This window comes from Bombus pyrosoma, linkage group LG16, assembly GCF_014825855.1.
Source record: "Bombus pyrosoma isolate SC7728 linkage group LG16, ASM1482585v1, whole genome shotgun sequence".
NCBI classification, from domain to species: Eukaryota; Metazoa; Arthropoda; class Insecta; order Hymenoptera; family Apidae; genus Bombus; species Bombus pyrosoma.
Window position 1 is genome coordinate 1630004 of NC_057785.1, and position 9942 is coordinate 1639945.

At 36.0% G+C, this 9942-nt stretch overlaps 1 protein-coding gene and 2 pseudogenes across 3 annotated transcripts; 1 reads left to right on the forward strand and 2 right to left on the reverse strand.

Annotated features, from left to right (window-relative positions):
• Window positions 1-260: 260 nt before the first annotated feature.
• Window positions 261-3842, forward strand: LOC122576755 (protein max-like). Of its 3 annotated transcripts, none has more exons than XM_043747489.1 (4): window positions 261-900; window positions 956-1012; window positions 1417-1651; window positions 2056-2461. In XM_043747489.1, exons 1-4 carry the CDS (start codon window positions 862-864, stop codon window positions 2082-2084), a joined length of 360 nt encoding a protein of 119 aa, XP_043603424.1. In that variant the 5' UTR covers window positions 261-861; the 3' UTR covers window positions 2085-2461. The 3 variants fall into 3 exon arrangements, with proteins under 3 accessions (XP_043603424.1, XP_043603423.1, XP_043603422.1); XM_043747488.1 differs by lacking the exon at window positions 2056-2461 and adding an exon at window positions 3727-3842 and having other exon boundaries at window positions 268-900; XM_043747487.1 differs by having other exon boundaries at window positions 275-900; window positions 2053-2461.
• On the reverse strand, window positions 1914-3720 carry LOC122576754 (annotated as a pseudogene).
• A 1061-nt stretch (window positions 3843-4903) lies between the features above and the next one.
• Window positions 4904-6728, reverse strand: LOC122576270 (annotated as a pseudogene).
• Window positions 6729-9942: the final 3214 nt, after the last annotated feature.

Sequence of the window (9942 nt, forward strand, 5' to 3'; positions counted from 1 at the left end):
ACAAGAATAGAAAGAAGACTAAAAAGGAAACACCCAGCTGATCTCATAAAGGATATAAACTAAAAAACGCGAAGATGGCACCCCGCTGGGGGTAACCATCCACATGCTATTCAATCATATGTTATAACATTTTACCTAATGTCCCACTGGACAAATTGTAAAATTAAAAATAAACAATATAAAAAAAAAAAAAAAAAATCATATTTGCTCTAGTCAATATCTTCTCTATTGCATAACGACAATGTCTAATCACAACGAAGATTCGTTTCACGCCCTTAACCCCAACCCTAATCGTAACGACAACCCGACATATATGAAGAATGGAGATGAAAGGACATCGAAGCCTTTCTTTTGAAACGTTTGGGAAAGTGCCCAATATTTTAGTCCAGACTGCACTTAAATAATAAAACTGAGGAATAGTTGTTTATGTTCTAATCCGGGTATGGAAGCCCAAGATTTATCACAGTGGACTTGGGTTTGTACGTGGACGTCTACCTAACAGAGGTATGGAGTAATTATATAGCTCTTCTTAAAAACAAACATTGACCGGAGAGGTACGGAGAGGAGTATATAAGGGAAGTTCCACTTGGGCTGCGGTTCAATTCATCCAAATAAGGTTGCGCTTGTACGTTGAGTCATTCCAGAATCGTGTGTCACAGAGCGTTTGTCATCCCGTTGACAGTGGATTTGTTGAAAATAAAGTCTCTAGACAAGTTTCTAAGAACTAGTGACTTTCTGGTTGTCAAATCCTACGTGCGTTTTGTTATATATGTACTGTATGTACACTGTTTGTATATTTGTTACAAACTTGATAAAGTATCTTTTGTTTACCTGTTTCTTAAACCTACCAAGGAATTTATAATGAGTGATGATGATCGAGACATCTACATTGAGAGCGATGTAAGTCCTTAAAACTGTTCTTTCAATGGACCTTGTTAAAGAGATCGTTTTTTAGGAAGGTGACGAATCCGATTCTACGCAGAGGCATTCAAACAATACCCAATATTCTCAAGTAAGTTCATTATCCACTCTTATTTTCCTTCTTTCTTTTCTAATTCTATTTATTTATTCAACATCTTTTATTTAATTAACGATATAAACAAGTTTTATTTTCAAAATATAAAATGTAAATATTGTTGAGGTTAAGTGGACACTTTCCGTGCGATTTAACCAATTTATTCTTGTAAATAATTTATCATTGAATCTTATAAAATGAAGATACTCAACTAATATGTATATTGATCTATAGATTTAATTTTATAATTAAGATTAAGATATACACACACATGTTTATTTTTAATAATAAGGTTAAGATTGATATTGATTATAAGGCAAGAATTTAGATGTAAGATTTTTGTACAACTTATATATAATGTAGTTTGATTTGATATGAAAAAACATTGTATATATTGATAGGCAGAAAAACGGGCACACCATAATGCGCTGGAACGGAAACGTCGGGATCACATTAAGGATAATTTCTCCCACCTTAGAGACATTGTACCTACGTTGCAAGGAGAAAAGGTTGCAAGTAGGACACAAATACTCAAGAAAACTGTTGAATATATACGGTTTATGCGACGTAAGAATTCCTCCCATCAACAGGATATTGCTGACTTGACACGGCAGAATGAACTCTTGCAGTCTCAAAGTAAATATTAATCAGAAAATTAAATAGATTTTATCTTAACACTTTTTGGAAGTTCAAAATACAGTTTAACAGTAGGTTTACAGGCGTTTCTTATATACCTATCTCTAAACGAAAATACGCATTTTCTTTAAAAAATCGATTTATTCAAATTAAGTCTGAATTGAACAATATTAGGCTTCACGTTATTAATAAGTAAAAGTTCAAGTTATTAATAAGTAAAATATTTTTTTTTTAAATTATCACGGAAATGATAACAATAATATTAACGGTATAGGGTAATCATATTTATTGAGCACATTTTTTACAAATATACTGAATTTTGTTTATGCATTTTCTGCATATGTTCTTTTTGCAGTATATGCAAGTATATACAATAATTCTTGCTTCTATTTTCTTTCCAGTAGCCCACTTGGCAACTTTTTTGCATTTCTGACGTTGTAAGTGACAGAAATGAAGCGTCTGATCTTTGGCAAAATATGAACTCCTTTCTGGATATTTTTGATCTGGTACACTCTTTACATAATATCCATGCGTTTATTGCTGCCAAATCTAAAATATTGAAAAAAAACTTGAAGGAGCCATTGGAAACTCCCTGTTTTCACACTATATTTGCGTGCCATCTGGTCAACGACATCCACACCAAACTTTGTTTTATTATAAAAAGCAATGGTTTCTGGAACACATTTATAATTGTCTTCTACTTGTATACCTGTATGTTTGGTGCTTAGAAGGAAGACTTTTACATTAGGTTTGCTTTTATACACTGTAAGCATGCAGTTTTCTGATTTATATAAATTTGAGGAAAACAAAGTCATCTTGTCTTTTTTTCCCTTGAGAGTCGAGTTTCATCCTTCCCCATATAAGGGAAGCCATTCAAAATATATTTTGTTTGGACGTCAACTGCTAACCAAAACTTAATGTCAAATTTATGAGGCTTATTTAGCATATATTGCGTAAACCTGCAGTGGGTTTTCGTTGGAAATAATTGTTCATCTATTGAGATATTTTCATATGGTTTGTAACAAGCCTGGCTATTACTTATAGATCTGTTCCATAATTTCGTATATCAGCGCAAATTTATCTGTTTGTAATCTTTTGGAGGCTTTCAATGATCTAGCCTCATATGTATACGTAACTCAGCAACTGTTATTGTCCAGTCTTTTTTCAAAACTCGATGTGCCTCGGTTTCAGTGCAATCTTTTATGTGTTCCATTATGTGTCTGTCAATTATCAATTCGAAAGCACTAGTTACACAACCCGACATAATATTTCTCTTAGCATAGCCAGTAGGTCCTGCGATATCCTTGAATATCATACGAACGGGTGTCCTACCCCTAGATCTGCTTGCTTTCAGTTTTATCCACTGTGTCCCGTCAATTGCAATTTCAATTTCACCCATTACATTTTGGGATGTGCTTGGAATGCTCGTTCTACTAACAGTTGCTTTCATCCTTGGAGTCAGAACTAGAAAAAATATGCATCCTTCTCTTGTTACAAAACACTTCCAAGAAGTTTTCATCTTCACTATCTAAAGATCCTTCTATCTCTCCACTTTCGGTGTATTCAAAACTTTCACTGTTAGCTTTGCTTTGACCTAATTCATACTGATCTTCTTCGGAGGTATCCTCAGAACAATCTTGACAATTTTGTTCAATATCTTATTATATCTCCTGGATTTACTCATGTTTGTTGAAAAAGGGGGATTAGTCAAAAAAAGAAAATACTGTGCCCAAAATCAATTACCCTATTGTAAATACTTAGAATAAGCGGAGACAATAATGGGAAATGTCTACAATAACTGAAACTTTTGCACACTGTCTTTGAAAAACGGATTGTTTATGAAATCAGCTAGCCCGTCAATGTGACGGATTTCGTAGAGATAGATATACTACATACAGATTTCAAAAATTAGAAAGCCTAGGAAAAAATAATTGTGTGTATAAATTCTTTAGATGAAATGATTAATCAAAAAGATAAATTGGAAATTTCCAAACGTCCCACACATCAGTGATAGTACTATAGGATAATACCGACATTTCATTTGTTAATTCTTTCACTGTTTGCATTGGTTACAGTCAACATCTGTAAGAAGAGCCGTCGACGCTAACGCCAACTGCAGTCGCTACCGAGAAATTTTATATGCATATATATGTACAGAAATAAAATAAAATATTTATAATCTATACCTTTATTTATACAATTGTAATATTTCTTTATTAAACTTGTATATTTCCCAAATATATTTTCTTTGTAATTATACAATTAATTTTTTACATATTTCTGTTGCAAACATAATAAAAGATACATTTGATATATTTTTCTAAATACATTCATAAATAAAGTAGATACGAAAGTAGTATTATTTAATGAGAAATCAATAAAATTATAATAACTCATAATTCTGCCAATAATATGAATAAATAAGTAAAATTTAAAATATATTTGAGAATTCTCAACTATGTGACGATCAGTCAGGTTGCAACTTATCGGTTGGTATCGCGAACCTTGAACGAAATTAACGCTCAAGGTGGAGGTAAATTAAAGCTGCTGAGTAGTAGTATGTCATTAGGTTATGTATTTGAAGTTAAGATACAGAGTACAGTGTAGTATAACACGAAGAATCTGACCACTCTGATGAAGACTGTTGGAAGATTTTGTTAATACTTCCCAAGAAGCCTCGCCTGGTCCTTATATACTAATTTTCTGTCCTCGGGTTTTCCTTCTTACCATGGTTTTTATAGGATGGGAATCTATTACTTTAAATCTTGTACTAGTGTACTCTCGTGGGCGCATATCATCTGGTATTATAACTTGGTTTATAACTTGGGTGGTAGAAAATTCGGACTTTCCCAAAAGAGGCAGTGCTGTCCGAGTCATAAACGGACGGCCACTCCAAGTCCCAAACGATAATATAATTACTATGATTCCTCCTTTTCCAACGTAACAGGCAAATAAAGTAAATCATGCAGAGCATTACCAATTTCTTAAAAACTATGAAAAATATTGATTTACTTTATCTACAAATTAAACAAACAGAAAATTAATCATATTAGATACAATAAATTTTAAATGATAAATTTCCTTTAAAATCTTATTTTTAATTAAAATGATAGATTAATTTGTTATTTCGGTAGCTATTTAATAGCTTTTCTTTTATTTTATTCTGTATAAAAATAAATTATTATCGCAACCTGTAGGTTATCAAATAACCTAAAATAATAAAGATACAATAAACTTTAAATATATTATTACTTCCTACTTGAGAGCTAAACGTTGATTATTGTCGATCCTCCTCCAATTGTTATCATTTTGGAATCTGCTGCCATAAACAGTTCAGCTGAATGATGGACTTTAGAATCATTGTGCGAAGAATCCATACCCACCCAAGGGTATTTTGCTCGTTCAGGATACAAGCTGAATAAGAAAGTTTCACCTGTCCCAAAATAAGCTTGTCTTTGTCCTTTATCATTTTTCAAGTTACGTTCACACCATCTTGTGGAGCAATAGGCACCAAATACTTCATTGTTACATGTTTTTATCATTAAGAGGGTTGGTTCATGTTGCTCTACCCTTACATAAAATGTTGTCAAAGAACAACCATGCTCTTCTGTTGTATACAATAGGATTGGTTGATACATGGTGATCCGCATAGGTAGCTAGGACCATAACGTGAATAATTCTCGTATCGTGAGCGTGTGCGACATCATCTGAATGTTGACTTGAGACTGACTGGTCGGCAAATTACCTGTGGATCGTGATCTAGCCAATGATTTGGATCCCGATATAACGCTTTTACTTTTTAGAGCCATTTCTGTGCGTAAAAATACCGTTGATATGTATGCTGAACTGAGTCCACGTATCCCAAATGCTGTACGTAAAAATTTAGCTGGCGTTACCGGTGTTTGTCTGCAAAACTTCGAGAGAGCAGCATCAATACCGTTCTTCGATATTTCGTTCATCCATTCAGAATTTTGCAGCGATGAATGCTTATAGAATAATAAAACTATAGCCATTGCTACACGATAGAAGACCTTGATGCCTTCGTGAAGAAAACAGTCCATAACCCTGACTAAATGCTGGAAAGGAAGAAGCTGCAAAATCCACCACATCCAATCCATGTAAATTCTTTCTGCTCTCGATCCAGAACAGTGCCTCGCCAAATGTACCGCTGCTGATTTCACGTGCTTTTTAGTGATTTGTTCGACGGTTTTCCAAGTAACCTCGTAGAGGAGTTTCGTTTGCGTAATGAACATCTTGTCTTTAGCGGCGACCAAGCTGGCCATACAATGATAACACTCCTCCTCTGGCATAAAGTGAAGTAGAAGAGCCGTTATGGGATAAAGAGAAGGACTGTAGGTGATATCAGGACAAGCGTATCCCAGCACAGACACAATCCTGTCCGCAACGCTCCTGCCTTTTCTCGTCAGGTGGTACGACAGGCAATGAGTGCTATCCATGAACGGTGGTAGCATGATTGATTTTTCCGGTAGCTCTGTAGTTCCAAATACTTGATTGACCATGTCCCAATAGAATCTATCGAGCATGTTCTTTCCATGTGCGTGTTGGTTGCAAAGAGCTGGCCACAATTGCGCTCTGATCCCGTTGTTCAATGGCCACGCGTTTTCCCTTATGATCATCTTAGCCTCCCTCTTTCTGCCGGCCTGGAGAAGCGCATTGACCTCGTTGAAGGTCTTCAGCGTTTGCTTCTTGCTGTATGACGATGTTCGTCGTGTCGACGTGCGGCGGGAATGCGTCGTCGACATCGACATCCGCCTCCTCCTCGAGTACCGGCAGCATATTCGGTAGATTGTCCGTCGAGGAGGGTGTCTGTGTGACTAACATCGCACTACGGCGTGAGATTCTTCTTCATGGTGCCGTTCTCCGTTACTCTTTATATTAATATTTACGTCATATCCTGGGATGTTTCAGTTTTCATCGCCAATCTAGGAACGTCCACAGCCTCGTCGGTGCAGCCCACCTCAATGGTTAAAACACGATAGTATAGGCCCTTGTTTCTTGCCCTAACACGCAGCATGCAACAGTTTTGTGTTCTCGTAGACTGGTCCACGGTACGTCATCGATAGAATCGTTCGCAGAAAATCACGATGACTACTGTCAACGATTCAGAAGAGCGCGGAGATCAGGATTGAGGCACTCTATTCACTCACGTACAGAACAATTCGACCTCATACGTACGATCATAACACGTCCGCGTATTGCATTCTTTCAAGACCAACTCTACTTGAGAGCTAAACATAATATTAATAAGATAATCAATCTTAAAATAATTTAACTTTTCTAAGTAAAGAATTAAAAATTCGTGAGCTGTTAATAATAATTTTGTGATTCTTGTACATATTTCACATGTTATTATTCATTGTCAATATATTCAACTTATACAATTAAACTATACAACATTATAGTAAATATTGAATTTAGAACATAAGATATGTGAAAGATACAAAAAGTGTAGATTTATTTAAATTAAATTTTGATGCTAGTGACAATTTCCTCCTGTACCAGCCTATATAAATAAATAAATAAATAAATAAATATATATATATATATGTCGGAGATGAAAGGACATCGGGACCTTTCTTTTGGGACGTTTGGGAAGGTCCCCAATACTTTAGTCCAGACTTTTTATTATAGCTGTATTTAAATAATAAAACTGAGGTTTATGTTCTAATCCGAGTACGGGAGCCCGAGATTTATGACAGTGGGCTTGGGCTCGAAGTGACATAACGGGTCGCTGAACGTAGCCACGGTCAGGGGAAGGATGTGTACCTAACAGAGGTATGGAGTAAGTATATAGCTCTCCTTAAAAACAAAGATTGACCCGAGAGGTACGGAAAGGAGTATATAAGGGCAGTTCCACTTGAATTGCGGTTCAGCTCATTCAGTTAAGTTCTACTTGTACGTTGAGTCACACCAGAATCGTGTATCACATCGCATTCGTCAACCCGTTGACCATGGATTCGTTATGGAACCTAAATTCATTGTCATTGACATCTAGAAATACGTCACCGTACAAAGAAGTCCTCATAGACTTAACGAGGAGGAGCGAAGAATAGTACGTGGAAGAATAAGCGAATTAATTAAAGCAAAAATCATAAGGCCTAGTAATTCACGATCCAATCGCGAGATTGCAAGAAGCGAGATACTTTATTAGGCTGGGCATGGCCAGCGGATTTCACCAAATCCCTATTCATTCTAATTCTACGGAATATACAGCATTTGTTACCCCGATGGACGATACGAGTGTATGACGATGCCGTTTGGGTTGAAAAATGCATCATCCGTTTCTCAGAAAACCATTCTTAAGGCTTTAGGCGACGATGTATTAATTATGGCCAACTCGATAGACCCATCTTTAGAAAGATTATACATTGTATTAAATACCCTCGCAAACGCCGGACTTTCTTTCAAATTTTCTAAATGTTCCTTTCTAGAAACATCGGTGCTTTATCTTGGATATGTAATTCATAATGGAGAAGTCCGTCCCAACTCAGGTAAAATACAAGCCGAATTACATTCTATACCTAAGACCAGCATGCCTTGGCATACAATCCACGTAGATATAACACGCAAGTTAAGTGGTAAAAGTGATTCGAAAGAATAGGTTATTGTTTTGGGATACTTTCACTAAATTTGTATACTTGCCTCATACTCGTAAACTAGATTCTTCTAGTACCATTAAAGCGCTTTAATCTGCTACCTTTCTATTCAGCAGTTCTTGCCGGATAATAGCAGGTCAAGGAAGATGTTTTACTGGTAAATAATTTCGAGATTACCGTCAAGGTAAACATAACAAACTTCATTTAATAGCAACCGGTGCTAGTAGAGCTAATGGACAGGAAGACCGTATTATGGGTACGTTTCTTTTTCTTTCTTATTTAATAATCTACATTCACAATTTGTCCAAGCTGTTTGGTTATCGTATGGGTGACTACCCCCAGCGGGGTACCATCTTCGTGTTTGTTAGGTTATATCCTTTGTGAGATCAGCTGGGTGTTTCCTTTTCAGTCTTCTTTCTATGCTTGTTGCGTTGATCGTTTCCACAGCCAGCCGGTTCGGGTGTGTTGCTATTCTTTCTCTGTACTTTTCCGAGTATCTGCTAATCTCCTCCTTGACCGTTGGTATTCCCAGATCCTTCCGAGTGTCCTCATTTCTAACGTACCACCGGGCGTTTACTATTGTTCTAAGAATTGTTGGTATGTTGACCGTGTATAGTGTGACGCTTCCTTGCGGAACCTCTGCCTTGATGTCTTTAACTTCAGAGTATGTGTCCTTGATTTTTATTACGAAGGTTCTGCTGCTTAAGTAGGATTTTATTAATTGATATATTTGTTCCGGGAATTGTTTTCTGATTGTTTGTAGCAGGCTGTCGTGGTTTATTTTGTCAAATGTTTTCTCGATGTCTATAAAGAGGGCTGTACAGTATTGTTTGTTTTCTAATGCTAGTATTATTTCATTAATGAGCCTGATTATAGGTTGAAAATTATGTTTACAATAGTAGAAACGACCAGGCGGTCATGGCAAGACGCGATTAGCGAAATACGATTGGTCTTGAATTGCAACACCAATCGTGTGACTAAATCGAGTCCGTTAGAATTACTAATCGGTAAAATAGCAAGATCCTACGGTTTATTGCTACCCGACAATATTGAAGAAAGAGAAATATATATCTCCGATGTAAGACAGCAGGCAATGGAGAATATAGAGGTTAGCGCTAAATATGATAAAGATAGAACTGACAAGACTAAAGCTAAAGTAGTTAGATTTAATCTTAGTGATTTTGTATTACGCGAAAATGAGGAAAGACATCAAACTAAATTAGTTCCAAAATTTAAGGGTCCCTTTGTAATAACAGAGATTTTGGAAGGAGATGGGTTACTTTAAAAACATTAGATGGTAAACGATCATACAAATACAGTCCTGATAGACTGAGAAAATGCCAGATAGTTGTATTCCTGCTGAATTGGATGTCTGTAGTGATGGCAAGAACGGTGGCCATGACGATATTTTTTTTTTTTCTTTTTTATTTTTTTTTTTTTTATTATATTGTTTATTTTTAATTTTACAATTTGTTCAGTGGGACATTAGGTAAAATGTTATAACATATGATTGAATAGCATGTGGATGGTTACCCCCAGCGGGGTGCCATCTTCGCGTTTTTTAGTTTATATCCTTTATGAGATCAGCTGGGTGTTTCCTTTTTAGTCTTCTTTCTATTCTTGCGTTGATCGTTTCCGTAGCCAGCCTGTTTGGGTGTGTTGTTATTCTTTCTC

What these genes read in the sequence shown, in the direction of transcription:
- LOC122576755 (XM_043747488.1), top strand. Translation starts at nt 862, where the DNA reads ATGAGTGATGATGATCGAGACATCTACATTGAGAGCGAT. An exon ending in ACATCTACATTGAGAGCGAT is followed by an intron (nt 901 to 955) that starts GTAAGTCCTTAA and finishes ATCGTTTTTTAG; the next exon opens with GAAGGTGACGAATCCGATTC. An exon ending in TGAACTCTTGCAGTCTCAAA is followed by an intron (nt 1,652 to 3,726) that starts GTAAATATTAAT and finishes CATTGGTTACAG; the next exon opens with TCAACATCTGTAAGAAGAGC.